The sequence below is a fragment of the Monopterus albus genome, unplaced genomic scaffold (genome assembly GCF_001952655.1).
Source record: "Monopterus albus unplaced genomic scaffold, M_albus_1.0 scaffold392.1, whole genome shotgun sequence".
NCBI classification, from domain to species: Eukaryota; Metazoa; Chordata; class Actinopteri; order Synbranchiformes; family Synbranchidae; genus Monopterus; species Monopterus albus.
The window spans coordinates 15,804-34,340 of NW_018128272.1; the positions used below are offsets into that span (position 1 = coordinate 15,804).

Genomic DNA, 18,537 nt, shown 5'->3' on the forward strand with positions numbered 1-18,537 from the left:
CAGTGATGACTAGGAGACCAGGACGAACAGGTACACATACACTAATGGCAGGAACTAGGATAGCAGAGGATGTGAACGGGCAGGCGAACAAAAGAACCAACATACACAATATAATCCACAGCACAGAGACTGTCAGCGTGGAAACCAAAAGGACATATAGCTAACCGCAGAATAGCGTAATCAAGTCAAGCCAAAACGCACAGGAACTGTCAGCATAGCATCTTAAACACGTCTAAAACATGCGGGTCAAACATAAACTGTTAGCTTACACTGGGTATGTATTGTCCGTTACCCATTGCAAAGATCCGGCGACGAATCAAAAATATGTAGTGTAGTGTAAAGTAGCATAGCGCGTAGGTAGTGTGGTAGAGTCAAACCAAAACGCACAGTGTCTGTCAGCGTAGCATTCTACCCACATGTATGTTACACGGTACATAGTTAATGTTCCAGCAAAGACAGAGTGTCTGCCAGAGGTTTATATAAGGAGGCGAAGGTAATCATCGGGATGCACCCCAGCTGTGTGCATTGACAAACCAGTTGCTAATTACTGGAATGCAACACAGCTGAGGTGCAGAGCCCACATGATAGAGAGAGCAGAGGAGAGAAAGACGTTTTATGACTTCTGTAGAGTGCCACTTTCTTGTGTTGGTGGAGGAGTTAGATTTATCATTTCTAGGGTCTATAACAGTATTAAAGTCTCCAGCAATGATGATGTTTGTAAATTCGTGCAGCAAAAAGAAAGGAAAATGGAAAAAAGATGGGTCATCATTATTAGGGCCGTAAATGTTGGCAAGTGTGTATGTTGTGTGGTTAATCAAAACATTAACAATGATAAATCTACCTTCTGGGTCAATGATGGATGTGTTATGGACCAGTGAGATACTTTTATTAATTAGAATTGAGACACCTCGCTGCCTGCTATTGTATGTTGATGAAAATAGTTTGTTAAATTGTTTTAATGTGAGGTCTTGTGATTCAGCATTTGTTAGGTGAGTTTCCCGTAAGAAGCATATATCTGGGAACAATAAAAAGTAAATAACGATGTAGAATCGGTGTGTGTGCATGTGTGTGAATGTAGCTGTTTTTTAGCTGAGGACAACTGAAGGAATTGGATTAGCAAGACGTAGTCCACTGTTTTCCTTTAAAGATATTAGATGCAGATCAAACTCCCTGAGGGTTTTAAGTTGCAAAGTGTCTTGCATTTAAAAATCCTTCTAAGAACTCATTCTTTATGTACAGTACTGTTTTATCTGTTTGCACTTCCCTTTTGAGTTTGTAGCTACTCTTGATACTTTTGTCTTTATTTCCTGACTATGATCACTTTTCCTACTTCTTGTTAAAAAAGATTATCATTATACTATCTGATAGTAGACATGATAGTAACTATCATCTCTTCTGTACTGATGTACAAAACGTTTTGTTATGCAGGAGCACACTAAGGATCTAGCTGCAGTTCAGCCTGAAGTGTAAGCACACCTTATTATTTTTCTTCAGCATTTCATTGTATTATAGTTCACAGACAACACTACAGATCTGGTTTTCTGTATTGCAGTCTCAGTGGTGAAGGCTTGAACTCAGAAGACCTCAAGCCTCTCAGCCCAAAGGAGGTGATCTCAGGACTCCACCCCCTGGTTGTATGGATGTCCAACAGTCTGGAGCTGCTGCACTTCATCCAGTATGAACTGCCTCTTATTCTGGAATGGAAAACCAGAAAGGGGCAGAGACAGTCAGAGCAAGAAGAGAGGGAAGGTGAAGAGAGCAAGGAGATGGAGAGCTTGGGTTAGTTGCCTGTTAAGCTTTGTATTAGACACAGTGATTAGTCACTGTATAATTAAAGCCGCAATAGGTATGATTTTAGTATGACATTCCCACAAACTGACATTAAGTAGCAATTTCAAAGTAAAAGCAAAATGTGAATCTGAAACAGCCGGTTAATAAATAGAATCTTTTGTGTGTACGTGTAACAAGTATCTCTGTGTCCAGATGCAATGTATTATTCTATCTTACTGCCAAAAAGTACACATTTGTCCAGTAGAACACAATATCACATTGAACTCAGAACTCAGGACTCCGCCCCCTGGTTGTATGGATGTCCAACAGTCTGGAGCTGCACGTGATATTTATATATTTGTGTGTTTGTTTTTTTCAGCCCTGTTGGAGCTTCATCTGTCCTGTGTCCATTCAGCCAGTGAGGAGACAATGGCCGTACTGGAGGAAGTTATCATGCTTGCCTTCCAGCAGTGTGTATACTACATCACCAAGGTGAGGAGCTAATGGAGCACCTATACAGTAGGTGACGTATGCACAGAATTGAAATTGGTGTGTATGTGCTATTTAACTAGAGCAATTTGTTACAGTGGACCTTTGTGGCAAAACAGTAAAGTAAAATACTGTCGTAATTTTTCTAAGTAATGATGTGCATATATTTGTATACCAGCTTCTTGCAGAGTAAGGTACCAATAGCTACCAAGGGCAAGCATGTAACACGACTCCATGTGGTCGACTCACTGATGATTATTATGTGTAGTTAAAGACAGAAAAGTAAGTAGAGACAGGCTGAAAATAAAGACCCCAGTTAGCTGCTCTGGCAGCTTTCTAAATTGGCCCGACCAGCAGCACTGCCAGACCACACTGGGGACATTATGGCACTGGAGAGAGACAATACACCAAAGGCCTTTGTGTGTGTGTGTGTGTGTTGGGGAAGAATGAAAGAAGCCAGGGGTGTATAAGCGTTGCCAAGGAATCTTTGCATCGAAACCTCTAATATTTCATTTGATCAGTTGTGACAAGATGTTGAGTACACAAATGAAGTGTGCAACATGTTTTACTTTCATAAAACTGGGTCACAAATAATGTGTGGCCCATGTAATGTACTGACCAACATCATAATCAGGAACAGTTGGTTCTCAACCAGTAAAGTCTGCTCAAGGCAAGATCTTAAAACTGCAAAAATCTGTATTTTTATGCTAACAGTGACTCATATGACTGTGTACTGTGACAGTAGTTGCTTTTAGTATTGAAATCAGAGAGAATTATTATCTGACTCTGCAGTGCTACAGACTTTTTTAGTCTTTCAGTTCATTGATTTGGTTTTATACCTTTAAAGGTGCATTAACTAAGATTTAGCACAAATTTTGATAAATCAAGTAAAAAAAAAAGTCTAGACATGCTTTCTCCCTGCTGTATTCTACTATCTTCAGTTCTTGTGTTTATTTCTTGCCTTCTGTAGCCAGTTCAGTTAAAATCCGCTCTGCACTTGTATAAGATATGTTTTTTTCACAGATATGGCTTTCTTCCTGCTAGACTCATAAGTACTGTAGCTGGCTAATGTGTTTATGTTAGCATCATTAGCAAGCAAAGGTTGGATTTTTAATTTTGTACCTTTGTATTGAATTATTTGGGCTGTAATTTGGAATCATTCCAACTGACTGCAGCATTAGTGATTTGTTGTTCAATTACTGAAAACCACTGCGTTTTCCTGGATTAGTATATGAAGCAATTTTGCTCATTTCCTGTTTCCCAGGAAATGAGCAAATGCTTGGTTTTGGTCCAGTTTGTCAAACATAAGACTGCAGTTTGTGTAGCATTTTAGTGAGAAGTTGATAAAATTTACACCATTAGTACAATTAGAAAAGTTCAACTAGTTTGAGTTTGTTCAACTATCAAAGCATAACATGAAATTTCTCATTTCATGTACAACTCACAGTTTCTGTTATGTGTGTCAAGTATGTAACATTGAACGTGACGCAATAGTGGCTGGAACATTAGTACTGTATCAATATTACTGGGAAAAACATTCTTTTGTATAATTTGCTTGTGTTACTGCAGATACATCCGCTACAAACAACAGTAGACATACGTATGCATATCACTAAAATTTAAACCTTTATATTTGACATTGTGTAACTGCAATGCCACTTAAGGCAATGAGCTCTGTGGACTCTATATTTTGTATATACACTGGTTCTGGAGCCAGTTATTACTGCTGTGCTACCTGCCACAACTGACTCTGACAGTTGTGACCACATATGACGTAGTTTCAGAGACAAGGCAGGAGGGGCAAAGAAGACCGGAGGGAGAAGAGGAGGAGAGTTGAGTTTGTTAATTAGTTAATAAAGCTTTATTGTTTTGATTTACTGTCATTATGCTCCACTGTACACCTGGCCAGAACCAAACAGCAGACAGACAAAGTCAGTGACTTTCTGGTGAACATAGAGGAGCATTTACCAAATAAAGAGCCAGATATTTCCCCAAGACTTTGTCAGGGGGCTAGAAATAGATTTCCTTGAGTTGTAATAAAGAAAAATAATTTGTGTTTTCTGATAACATAGGATATCTGGGTAATGAATTCCTCTAAACTGTATTTTTCTTAGGTTGCCTTTCTGTGAAGTTAATTACAGTAGTATAGCTTTAAAAGCTATGTTTTATTATGCAAAGTTAGTATTCTTCGCGTTTCTCTCAGTTACTTGGAAAAAGGAAAAAAAAGTTGTTTTAGCTACAGTATACAGCTGTGTGCAGTTTTACTGAAGCACCACACCCATTACATGGAATTGTGCCGGGAAAGTTTCAGACAAATTTCCAGTGGAGCCTTGTGGGTGAAAGCAATGTTGAGAAAATAGTAATGAAGATATATACTTTTTATGTTCATACAGTGACATCTAACTTATTCTATTTTGACCCTTTCTTCCTCTCTCAGTAACTGAACTAGACTTGATGACTGATAGCTGAATTGGATGTCCACTCATATTCTTTCCTATGCAGCCCCTCTAATGTCCTTGAGGCTCCAAACCAGCAAGGTCCAAAGTAAAAGGAAAGCATTTAGCCACATCACACATATGAATACAGCACTGGTCTGAACAAAGCAGCAGCCAGTTGAAGGCCTCACATGTTCTGCCAGTTGGAGTTTGTGCCTAATGTACTAGGTTCAAAGAATCCTCAATCACTTAGCAAGTTTGAAACAGCACTTTTTTTTCTCAACGCAGGAGGATGTGGTTATCTAACTACCTGCTCTCAGACAGCTTACAATTCACACAAGAAGTCTGCCTTACTGGATGCTGGAAGTCTGCAAATGACTTCCAGATGTGGTTTGTCAGTAAATCCCTAAATAATCCAGAAACCTAATACAGCATGTTCATTACGTTTTGACTTTTAGGACCTAATTTAAACTGGACGCTCAGCTGACATAGTGTATTGTAGTCTGAATTTCCCTGACCTGACAACTTAAGATCACATTTGGTCCCATACTGGGTTGGGTACCAGGATCAGTACTACAGAAAAGTTACAGTAAATGATTTCTACACACTGTGGAATCACTTGATTAAATTGGAAGAGAATAGAATAAATAAGAAGGTGTTTATGTGAAGTAGGTTAAATTACACAATACCTGCTCATCACAGTTAGAGCTGGTGAACACTCATGGAGCTTTTGTCAACTGAAAATCTAGATATTTCCATTGGGAGGTGATAGAAACCACAGACTTGAAGCAAGTTCACCAAATGGCCAAGTCATAGCTCCAAATTAATGCTAATCTTACTTTATAACTAGTAACTACTTTGTAACACAACAGTACAGCTTTACTAAATCAACTTAAAACATGATTATTTGTCAGTTGTTTCTGAAGTGACAAAAAACAAACAATTATTGCAGTCTTAACGCTGAACTCTAAGTATAGATATAGTAGATTATAGTAGTAGATAGTAGACAAGATGGTGTTATCTGTCTTGTTTCTCCAGTATTAACAGTACATATGTTAGCATGAATTCTGTTGTTCACATGGTATTTGAACCTTTTGTATTTTGTCTGAAAATGTATGCACAGGATCTAGTTTCTAAAAGATCATCATGGAAAGGGTTGCTTGCATGTACAGAATTATGTTAACTTCAATACTCTAACACTGATAATGCTAACATGCTGATGTATGGCAGGTATAATGTTCATCTAACTTTTAGTGTGTAAGATTTTTTTTGTAGATTTTTGGTAAGAAACCAAAGAATCGGACAAGGTCAGGCATTCATGGAGAGGAAGAAGGAACACGGTAGAGTTTGCCAGATATTGACTGTAATGCACAGACAAGGGCAAAGAAGATCTAGCTGCCCTACAGAATCAGATAGCAGTTAATGACATGTTTGTGCAGATTCTCCGTCATCCAGGTCACAGTAAACTGAAAAAACCTTAGAAAAAATGACAGTTAATGACAGAAAACATGAAATTTAGAAAAAAAGGGTGTGAAGTTTGTTGTAAAGTCTACTATAACTGTTGTGCTGTTTTTTTCTTCAGAATTATTTAACTACTGCATTATTTACCCCAATTAGCTAAGATACTGAAGCATCAGAGTTATTTTTCAGCCACAGAAACCAGTCAGATAAGTTGGAGTCACCAAAGTTTGATTCCTGCAGATTTTACATGCTGCTTTTATTTTGTAAAATTACACACTTCTTTGCATAATTGTTTTTCTAAGCTAAACAAAGAAAAGCCAGACTATGGTCTTAGTTGTGCATGTTAACTTTAATGCTGGATACAAGGCTTTCACTTGTAATTAGCATTTTCAGATGTAGCAGACTTCATGTGGACATTGTTTCTTTGTCTTGCCAGTTATTCCAGGGGTGTTGAGTCATCTATCAAGCCCGTCAGCCTCACAGTAGGCTCTGATTCACATCTCTCCTTGACTGACAGCTCAGAAATTGTGAGGAATGTGATGAAGTCACCAGTGCCTAGATGTAATCTGGCTAAGGCCTAATAATTTACATTAATCCTTTTGCTTCAGAGATGGAAAAAGAAGACGTAGTGATTTATATTAGTGTTCAGTGTAGTGTAGCCAGTCTGACCCAGGATAAAATTTGTGCAGGAAGGAAGGATTTTAGTGTTCCAGGGTTTAAACAAGATGGACAAAGACAAGAAGCAAAAAAAGGATGGTAAAAATGTTGCAACCCAACAAGACAGAGTAAATTCAGACCTAAATAAAAAAATATGTGGTAATATGTCCTTTGGGTATTTCACGCTCAACTTTCAGATGTGAGGGTAATTGCTGCAGGATGGAAAACAAAAGGCGCTGCTGGTGAGCAGCTATTCCAACTGAAGACATGTCTTGGTGAATAAAGTGCATTTAAACAAGCTTGTGGTCAGACTATATGCCTACTTATCCATCACAATGAATGCACAAATAAACAGGCAACACAAAAATGCACACGTTATTACTGGAACCTAGGACAATACTGTATGTGCCGTGGATGCATGTGGTAATACCAGAATCCAGAATGGTTGTTGAATGAATAAACCCTCTTTGGCTTGGCTCCGCTGAGTGACATTTTCCAACCAGGAACAGTGCAAGATTATTTGGCTTAATGTTTGCCCATTTCCATTGTCTCATGAGTGATGGGAGCTGTGGCCGTTATGTTTCACTGTTCGGGTTCAGCCTGCCTCGGCAGCAGGGCCTTTCAGTCAATGTAAACTGATCTGCTCAGGGTGGATTCCTTCAGAACTCTTCACTCAGCAGTCCTGTTGCAGCACCATGCCAAGCCCACATGAGCCATATTCAGCTTTTTAGGAATGTGGATCCATGGCCGGCGCTGGCCTGTGAAGCTTGGTGGGTGTAAGAGTGAGATTGTAGGGGAAAGGGGATGTCTGTGTACAATTAACCCGAACAAAGCTACTGTTGTCTGGGCTTGCTCTGAAGAGCACTGAGGACCTTTGGCTGAAAGGGCAGAAATGTGACAAACTCTGCCTTCCTTTATTCCTACAACTGCTGGTGATGTTGAACTAGTCTTATACCAGCTTATTTTGTAGCATGAGGAACAGAGGAGGAAAGACATGCAGCCCTAATATGGGTGGTCTGAAATCTGGGTTAGAGGGTCATATGTTTTAGTTTATTGCAGTGGTCAGAACATCAACCACACAAGCTAAACCTTTCCAACCTCAAACTAACCCACAAGAATGCTCAGCAATCTTCATTTCCTCATGGATTTGTGAGCCAGTGTCATCTGAGTTGCACACTTCCCTTCATCCACTTCTGTCTTACAGGTCCTCCACCCCATCCTGCCAAGCTTTCTTGACTGCTGCCCATTCAGGGAGAGTCCTGACCCACCGACAACTGGCATGAGTGCTCAAGTGATAGGTAGCAGAGGATTGGGAGTCCCTGGTGAGATCCAGCAGGCTGTGGAAGTCCTGACTGAGACCTGGAGACTACTCTCGGACTGTCAGCTCCACCCAGAGATTTCCTCTCAGCTCATTGGTTACCTTTTCTACTTCATCAATGCATCACTCTTCAACTTACTCATGGAGAGAGGTACCTTAGTCTACATACAGCACATTACCAGTAGCCACAAGGAGGATGGTGAATTAAAATCAGGTACCCCACATTATATGCCTGACATACTGTGATCTAAATGCATATATTATCAATTTTAGTGGAATATCCAGCTATATTGTGGCTCAGGTATCATGAAGCTTGATCACCATGGTAACTGGCCACACACTTACAAATCAGGTTAACCTCAGAACCTGTTAACTGTACAGTTTATAACCAATTAAATTACTGGAAAAACTGAAGTTATCATTCCTATAGAATTCTGACAGACAAAAACACTCAACAATAAAGTGACAAATAGTAAAGAGCAATGGATTTAAAAAAAATAAATCAGTAGAGTAGAATCACTTTGCTGTTCCAGGCTCTTCATATTTTACTCTGGTTTTAAAACAATTTTGAAAAAACTGAACATTCCACACTGAATATAGAATTACTGATGACTGTAGCTGCAGATTTTAGTGTACATGCATTTTACTGCAGTACAGAATAACAATAGCTAATAGCTTTCACTGAGCTCATTCATCAAGCCAAAATTTAAACTGCTCCCATCACCCTCCGCTGTACTTTGTGTTCAGTGCCAGTTATACCTGCTAAAAATCAACAAGTGATATTACAGCTAACATTTAGCTCAAATAAAATGTAAATAAATGTCTGACAGAGCAGCTAGCATGGCTGTAAACCTATAGTGTTTAAGTGTGCACATTTACAATAATTTGTTCACCATAAGTCAAAATCATACTTATTCAGGTCTACTGAAATAATTCAGTTTTATTAGAGGTAATGAAGGCAATCTTTTAATATACAGCACCACTGGAGAGATGACAGGAATTGAAGAGAGAGAGAGAGAAATGTGGCATAGTCATTTTAAGCTGTGACTGCCCTGATCCCTAGTGGCCACCAGGAGTCATAGCAGTACCTCTAAAACCTATCCACTCAGCACCCTTTAAGTGTGAAGGCTGCACAGAAAAACGCATGTATTTCTGCTGTGGAACCAGTATCAAAGTAGTATATGAAAACAACAGGTGGAAAGATAAGGCAGGTGCTTTTCTCTTACTTTTCTTATTGTAAATAAATCTGATGAAAAGAGCTACTCAGTCTCATTGGTTGCTACAGAAGGCAGATGTCTTCATAAACCTGGGCAATAATAGCCTGTACATTGTTGTTTTGTTTTTTAAACTCAGCAATTGCCTACAATCGCTGGGCAAATTAGCTTGTTTCTTGTAGGGCAGAGGCTACTCAAACAAGAGTGCATTTTTTCACTGCAAAAGTTGTATTTGTCACAGGCTTATATAATATGTGGGATGGCATATAGTCAAGACTACCAAAAAGAATAGTGTTGAACAAGAAGAAATAATTACAAACCCCATTTCCAGAAAAGTTTGGACATTTTCCAAAATGCATTAAAAACTAAAATCTGCTTGAACCTTTATTTAACTGACAAAATTACAAAGAAAAGGTTTTCAGTGTTTTCCTTGACTAACTTAATTACATTTTGTAAATATAAACAAATTTTGAATTTGATGCCTGGAACACACTCAAAAAAAAGTTGGGACAGAGGCTAAATAAGACTGAAAAGTGTAGAGAATTTTCCAGTAGCATTATTCTGGAAGATTCCAAAAATAGCAGGTTCTCTGGTAATAGGTCAGAGTGTCATGATTGGGTATAAAAGGAGCAGCCACCAAAGGCTCAGTCTTTGCAGTCAAGGATGGTTCGTAGCTCGCCACCTTGAGCCAAACTTCATGAGAGAATTGTCAGTCAGTCTTATATGGCCTCTGTCCCAACTTTTTTTTTGTGTGACTCACTTTCACATGAAAATATGGAGCCTATTTTAAGATGTGGATTAATGCACATTGATGCTATATTGAGTATTTACATTGTGAGACTGACCTAAACCTCTGTGTGTATTCATGAAGGTGTTGGTGAAAGTAAGGAAAGTCTAAAATATTACCATCCTTTAATCTTTGCTTGTTGTGATATGGAAGAGCTTACAGATTACAGCTGCCTGTGCAGCTAACAGTTTGTATATGCCCATTTGGCACACAGATGGAATACCGGTTGTTTGTACTCTCAGAATCAGTAGAACTTTCATGTTACCAATATTTTACACTGAAAACATGACAAGTCTCAGTGAACAAGCAAAGAGATGATTTCAAAGATGACTTTCTCCTGATGTGTACACAGGCCCAGAGCCAGGGTTCTACCAGTGGTCCAGAGGTGTGCAAATGCGTGCCAATCTCGACTTGCTCCTGGACTGGGCCCAAGCAGCTGGGCTGGGTGAACTGGCATTGGAGCACACTCACACACTATCATCTGCTATCAATCTGCTGGCCATGCCTAGAAAGAATTTACTGCAGGCAAAGAACACACACGCACACATCACACACAGCAGAGTTGAACCAACTATAAACAATCACCAGAGATGTAACATTAAATTACGTTATACTGTACAGCATCTCATACTGTGGTGTGGTGTTCACAAAAAAATAAAGTACAGTCAGAAATTTAGAGCTCAAATGGTGCAAGGGCTAAAAGTAGTAAATTATAGGTGTAAACCATGTCTGTCTCCGCCCTCTCCAGGCCAACAGTGGGGAAATGGGTGCTAAAAAAAAATTATTAATATAATAATAATTAGAAAAACCATGTCTGTCTCCGCCCTCTCCAGGCCAACAGTGGGGAAATGGGTGCTAAAAAAAAATTATTAATATAATAATATTTAGGAAAAAGACAGTTACAAGTTGAAAAATCAGAACTGTTTTGTTGTCAGTGAGATTTCTGCCTCTGCTCGCCCTAAAAGAAGAGTATAAAAATTTTATTATTATAAAAACGATTAAACACATACTGAGAGAGTCTGAACATTTTGTTTTACATTATGTGTGCAGATGTCTTGGGCATCCTTGCAGTCTGATTATCCTGCTCTGAATCTGGCCCAGCTGAACCACCTCCTGAGTCTCTACAGCCCCCCATCTTCCTGCAAACACACCTGGACTCCATCAGCACAGGACCAAGCAGCAGCACATAATAGTGGTGAGGGGTCATCTGAGGTCCTGCCTCAGTTCACAATGCCCACTAAAAATATAACAGCCTGCTAGATTAGTTTATATATTTATCATCTTTACTTTCATGTTCTTTTAATGAAATGTGCTCTTCTGGATTTCAGCTGATATCCTGGAGAGCTTTGACACCCACAATTCTCTGGTGCTGCCTAATGGGGGTTATCAGTTTCAGCTGAGAAGGGTGGTAATAGATTTGTCTCTAGTGGAGCAGCTGGATAAGCTCCAAGAGTTCATTTCCACCCTTTCTCACTGCCAGTCTAATGATGTCACAGCTTCTACTGTTTCTGCTGCAGTACCTCCATCACCCCCTTCACTAGCCTCTCGTTTCTCCGCCCACTACCTGGGTGAGGTTAACTCCTGTGGTACCCTCCTTTTGTCCCAAAAACTAAGAAATCTGGAGCTGCAAACCAGAATTATGGAGACCAGTAAGATGAGGATGTCAGCTCTGGACCCCTCCTGTCTCCTCACCCCACCTAACACTCCCCACATCATAGATTCTGCTGATTTGGTAAAGGCAGAACAGGATAAATGGCTGCAGGCTGACAGTGAGACACCTCCCTGGTCCTCAGGTGTAGATGCACATGATGAAGGTATGGAAAGACACTGAAGGCTTTCTTCTGTTCATCTTTGGAAAAATAAGCTGAACATCTGTCCTCTTTTTTTCTCTTTCTCTTAGGTGGGTTAGTGTTTGAATGTCTGGCTGCACTGAAAGCAGACCGTTTGAAATCAGACTGTCCAAGTATGAAAAAAAATGTTGAGCTGAATGAGGAAGAGGACGAGCAGGGTGGGGAGGAAGAGGAAGATGACCAATATGATGACAGTAATGATGAGGTTTTTAGCTTGGAGCTGGAGCGAGGTGAAACAGGACTTGGACTTGCGTTGGTTGACACAAGGGTGAGTGACAAAGATGCAGACCTCATGATTCATAGTTAGGCATTAAAGCTACTACAATCAATACGTTTATAATAATTTATCAAATAACAATGTGCAATGTAAAAGGCGTTGCTTATCTTTCCATCTCACCACATTGCTTTCAGCCACATAAGGCAGCTGTATAAGAAAAGTTTTTAAACATACTACATGACATACTCAGCACCACACAGCAGGTAAACACCCTTAGTGACTAAGGGCAGACACACACCAAGCTGATGTGAAAGATCTAGCAGTGATGAAGGCTGACTGTTGCATGGCCTCATGCTACCTTTGCCTGATCCAGTCAGGTTGAAAAAGTGGCACTTGGAACACACCGCACAGATGACAGCCAATGGCCGACTAGCCTGTACGTTCTGCACCTGCGTGAGAAAAGTAACTCCACCTACCAGCAGGTGGCAGTAGGAGGAGGAAAAACACCTCTTTTAAAACAGCTGCTGTTTATAGCTGCTACTAATCGAGAATATGTCTGATAAGAAGCTACAAATGACACTGCCATTCTCTGCCCTTGTTCTTTGGGTTATGGAAGAAGAAAGGAGATCGCGGAGACAAAAAAACAAGAAGAAACTGCACAAAATGTTTGAAATCATGGATACTACAGCGACAGGCTGAAGGGGCTTTCCTGAAACGCTCTCTTCTGGTCCATTGATTCACTAAACTGAACAGCCAATCTGAGTGGTCTCTCGCTCACCGACAAGGTCCAACTAGCCTGATGTCAATTCAACATTCTGAATTGGCCAAAAAGCCTCCACTCTGGTCTGACTAGTGCCAATGGTACGGGACACACTGGGAAGATGATCCCCGACAGACGCTTATCAATGGCCTGACCATTGGCTTGGTGTGTCATGGCCCTAACAGATGACTGTATTGAAGCAGCTAAAGAGCCAACTATTTCTCACAGGAGTTGGTGGAGACCAAAAGCAGAGCTAAAAGAAAGTGAATATTGGATGTATATGGTCATAAAATCCAAATGAATGATGCAAATGTTGGATGCAGAAATATGAAACTGTTTTTAACAAGTCCATCATATCAGTGCTGTGATCACACCTTGGTTTCACTGTTACCTATTTTGAGTCAGCTTCTGGAAAACTGCATTATGGAGCTGAACTCTCTAAAAATAAAACTTAGAAAATAGAGAACAGGCACACATAGGTGATGGAACAAAGCTGTTGTAGTGTGGCAGGCAACTACACAATCCTGTACGGCAGTGACATTTTGACCTTAACTTCCAGGACACGTCCTTGAGGTCAAGAGGAGTCTTGATCTGTGCAGTGGTTCCAGACTCTCCTGCAGCTCGGTGCAAGAAGCTGGTACCAGGAGACAGGATCCTGGCTGTTAATGGAGTCAGCCTGCTTGGACTGGACTACCAGAGGTTAGAATCATTTAAGTTAAAATCTTAACTAACTTCTATATAAAATCAAACTTGAATTACAGTCATATCTTCCATTTCTTTGTCTCTCTTTTGTCTCTATCAGTGGAAAGGACCTGATCCAGTCATCAGGTGACATAGTGAGGTTACTGGTGGCCAGATCAGACTGGATGACTAAGGGTATACAGAATTAGTGCTGACTGCATTTTCCACTGCTTTTTAACCAAGAGACATGATTTAAGAATGTGGTTGTTGAAAAGACAAAAATACACTATGAAATGAGCCATGGTTGAACTGGGCACTAGGTTGCTCAAGTGCAGTTTTGCTGCCTTTTTATTTACATTGTAATAGCAAGATAGTAAATATTGAAGTGTATAGCATATTTGATGCAGTGTAAAAATTTGGCCTGCACGATTGTTTTTCAAGCATGATTCAGATCGCTATACAATCCCAGTTGTACATGATAATGATTCTGCCATGTTTGCTTTAGCGGTGAGATCCTTTTTTTCTTACTAAGTTATGTTGACCATTAACCACAACTAACACCAACAAAGTGATTTATTGCTCACATTTCTGCCTCAACCTTTTTTCTGCACTAGTTGTATAGGACAGGCAGTGCAATGTTTGAATGTTTGTTTGAAAAGAGTTGCAGGAGGGCACCATGTCAGACACAGACATGTCTTCTCTTTCCATCATCACGTGATGCAACAGATTCCTGTTACTGGTTAATGTAGCTTAGTGTGGAAAAAGGAATGCTTGGTTTGGCGCTAATGCTAACATGGCATTAGCTGCTTGAGACTGAGATTGCACAGGGGTCCGAATTGAACTTGAAAATGTAATTATGCAGCCCTAGTTCAAATGAAGAAGACATTTTGACTTGAACATGAAAAGAGTTTGCCTGAAACATTCTAATTTTGCTCGGTATGATTCGCTGTGCTACTATTTGTTTTCTGGTCAGCACTGATTAAAAAAACTTCAAAGTAATAGATGCCTACTGTACATGGAGCTCACATTGTAAAGTTGGTCGCATAGGGTATAGAAGTTGTCTTATGAAATTACGTCACTGTGGCACTTAAAACTGTTCACTGAAAAACAGCAACACCAATGTTATTGCCATTCTTGAATTGAGTTTTTTAATCGTCATTGTCTGCATAAAGAGATTGAATATGCTGTTCTTATCTATTTGTCTGAATGTTAAATATAACCCAGTTGAACAGACGGGGTTATAAAAATACATTTAACACACTCGATTCCCATCACCTTTTTTTGTAGTAGAACTAATGCAAACCAGTCAAATTTTTTTTACACCACGTTCTGTCTCTTAGAAAAATGTATGGAGGTTTTACAGTACTGTAGTACAGTTTAGGGCACAGTGTTAAAGTTTTACAGGCAGTTTCCAGTGCAAAAAAAAGAGTGTGCAATCACTGTGTATACAGTAGAAATGATGACAATTTTGATGGCTTTACAATGGGTAGAAGGAGTTAGAATAAGACGTACTAGGTAACACTTTACAATAAGGGTACATTAATTAACAGTACTTAATGCATTAACTAATAGGTAACTAATGCATTTCTTAATAATTTACTAATGTTTTTCATGTTAACACTGCTAACATTAGTTGATACAGTAATAAGAATTAACTAAAAGTTAAATAATACATAAAGATATACAGTAACTAACTAATGGTAATGGTAACTAACGCTAGTAAATAGTCGATAAAGATATTAACATGTATTTCATGAAGTTCACAGCTTAGCAGTTTCATTAGAAGAAGGCTATTTTAATGTTCATTTAAGAGTAATAATTGTCCACTTACTTTTCAATCCTTCAACCTACGAATTCACTTTGTCCTCGCTCCACCTTCGTCTAAGGTGGTATCTTCCAGCTTCTGATTGACTGAATACACATGATCCAGGTGTTCAGCAGTGGACAGGGCATGAATAGTTGGAAAACATGCATGGCGGTAGCTCTCCAGGACCTGACTTGTCCACCCCTGCTGTGTACTGTAAGCATAATTACGCATTTAGAAATGCTCTATAAAAGTGTATAATAGTGGTGATAACCATTACTTAACTTTAATTAACCATTTGTTAATGCTCTTTGTGACGCATATTGTAGAGTGGAAAACATATATTCCTGAGCTCTTTATAAATGATTGCAGTGGTGAATAACCATTATTTAACCATAATTACTTTATTTGGCTTTATTTTCACATATTTTCATTCTACTGTATTTTGTATTTTTACTATAACTGAATGCATAGAAGTGGATTTTTGGCTTTTTATGCTTCTATGGCCAGAGGCATTATGTTTTCAGGTTGTCCATCCATCTGGCCTATTCTCATCAATGCTACAGTTACCAAGAGACATTTAAGTTATTTAATGCTTATTATTGTATTATTTAACTTTTAGTTAATGTTTATTACTGTGTCAACTAATGTTAACAGTGTCATTAAAAACTATTCATGTATGAGTTAATACTTTAATTAACATGAAAAACATTAGTAAATGATTAAGAAATGTATTAGTTACCTATTAGTTAATGCTTATTACTGCAGTAAGTACTGTTAATTAATGTCCCCTTATTGTAAAGTGTTACCACATAATAATATATGCAGAGTCCAGCTCAGCCCTAAAGAGCACTGAAATGGACAAAAAGTCAACATTAGGACATAACAGTGCAGTGAAATAGCAGCATTTATCAGGAAACTGGAAGCTCAAAAGTGTAGATACCGGTACTCAAATCAAAGCTAATACAACACTATAAAGTTTTCACTTCAAGCTGACGCAATGGTTGTGCAGGACACAAAGGAGACTAGGTCACTTGCAGCGCTTTTTGTCATGTCCAAGAAATCATCAGTGTATCATCATCAACTAGGGTCAGTAGCTCAGGCACGGGTGGGGACACAAGCTGCTACGGCTAGAGCAGCTTTTACCAAAAAGGAAATGGAGAAGTCTCATTTGGAGGCAGAGATTATAATAATAATTATTATTATTATTCTAGAAGTGATCCATATCAGTCTGGCTGCTAACCACCAGGAGCTGCTAAAGGAGCATTCCTCAAAGAAGAACAGCTTGATAAGCACTTGAGCAGCAACCATGTTGTTTATTTAAGGAGCCATGACCAAAACAGAGGCGTGACTCACAATCCACCACCAGTGATGCCACAGTGAATGAGCTTTGCTAGGATTTTAGAAAGGAGACACCTAGTAACTGATTGCTGAACTTAGCCTTAGAAACAGTGAGCAGATCAACCTGCTTATCAAGTGGCTGGGTCCAGAATCACCGGAACATGGTCTGAGAATTAAAGCAGTGCAATATGGCCTCGGGTAGAGGACTGTCCTGGTTCTTCAGAAGTGACCGAAAGAGCACTGTTCATCCATTTAGAGAATTTCCGAAACCATACATCCCTCCATCCAGCCAATCAGCCAGCCACTACCCAATATCCTGACCACAGTGGACCACAATCCTTTTGTAGTGGTAAGTAATTATCACACAAGTCTATGCATTTGTAGTAATATGTCTCAGGTGCACCACCTGTCTCTCCAGCGCTACTGTTGGATGAAACTCGAACAGCACTAATTTGGTTACGAGCCGTTATGCACATTTTGTCAAAGTACTATTTTTGTAACATAGTACTTTCATGGTTGCATCAATACATGGTTAAGTCATACTGTACAGTGTGAAAGTTACCCACTCATTTACTTAGATGACATGTAAGTAATATGAGACACGAAAAGATACTATAGATGTAAAGGACTGTAAAATATGGCCTAGTCATGCTGAGATCGGAAAATGCACATGAATGTTCTAACAATTGTGGTGACATTGGCAGTGAAGAAAGTACAAGAACAACTAGCACAAAAATGTAAAGGATCAATATAATATTTGCTCTCTATGAACAAAGCTGGTTGTGAAATGTTAAATACATAAAGTTTTTCCTAGTCATTTTGGAACATTTCTCAAATCATCATTGATATTTGTAAAACAGTAACATCATTTGTCAAAACAGTACATACAAACAGCACCGCACAACTGATTACCTGCAAAAGCAGGTCACTTCCTCAAGGTCGGTAGTTTATATCTCAAAAGAAAATGCTTGTCAGTGTAACATGTCAGTGCCATGAGAATGACGAGTCCTTTTGCCAAAATGCATAGTCATGTTGTAAGTATAACAGTGTACTCTGTTTTGATGACAATGATTGAAATTGCACAAAGCTGCACTTTTTCTGTATGGCATGTGTAAAAGCTTCACATTACTTTACTGTATGTGGGAGATTTATTGCCAAAGATTGAACAGGCTTCACATTTACACTTTTACTGTTTTTGCTGTCATTACGATGGAGAAAAGAAAGTGTTTTAAAGCACACACAGCACAAAGGAAAAAATACAAGCTTAGAAATGTAAACAGAGGAAACTCCCCCCCAACACTGGGCTGCCATCAACTAGCCTCTGCCATTGTAAGGCAATGATTTATGATGTGGTCATAAATGTAGCCCTTTATTTCTTTGGGAACACATTCTGTCCCTGGCCTTTTCTCCCTGTTTTATCCCCCCTACCCTTCCACCGCGCAGCCCTACTCCTCTTTTTCTACCTGGTAGTTATTGCAGTTCATTTTCTTGGTTTTCCAGTGTTGGAAATTGTAATGCTGTGTTGTGCTTTGTCTATATAGGTTTCCTAATTGAATGTTCATGAGATGCACCTAAACTAATTCAGCCTATTCTGTCACTGCAGTGTATCAAAAAGAAACAGAGAGGAAAGCTCGAGAAGCATCATAGATCAACACTGTGGATGGAGTCACCCCTTTTTTTTCCTTTGGTCAACTCACCATCCTACAGATAGTGGCAAAAAGAATAACCTGACAGTTTATATATATTCTTCTCA

The 18,537-nt window shown here is 39.2% G+C and overlaps 1 protein-coding gene across 1 annotated transcript in view; it reads left to right on the plus strand.

The window, feature by feature from the left end:
* The window catches only part of LOC109951485 (ras-associating and dilute domain-containing protein-like), a 33,025-nt gene extending 14,594 nt beyond the window's left edge, over positions 1–18,431 (plus strand). The window contains exons 4-14 of the mRNA XM_020586005.1: positions 1,429–1,466; positions 1,553–1,779; positions 2,150–2,262; positions 8,017–8,281; positions 10,484–10,656; positions 11,182–11,326; positions 11,460–11,945; positions 12,032–12,249; positions 13,518–13,657; positions 13,761–13,834; positions 18,388–18,431. Of these exons, the coding sequence (XP_020441661.1) occupies positions 1,429–1,466; positions 1,553–1,779; positions 2,150–2,262; positions 8,017–8,281; positions 10,484–10,656; positions 11,182–11,326; positions 11,460–11,945; positions 12,032–12,249; positions 13,518–13,657; positions 13,761–13,834; positions 18,388–18,431 (1,923 nt within the window). The remainder of the gene's footprint in view (positions 1–1,428; positions 1,467–1,552; positions 1,780–2,149; positions 2,263–8,016; positions 8,282–10,483; positions 10,657–11,181; positions 11,327–11,459; positions 11,946–12,031; positions 12,250–13,517; positions 13,658–13,760; positions 13,835–18,387) is intronic.
* The last annotated feature ends 106 nt before the right edge of the window (positions 18,432–18,537 follow it).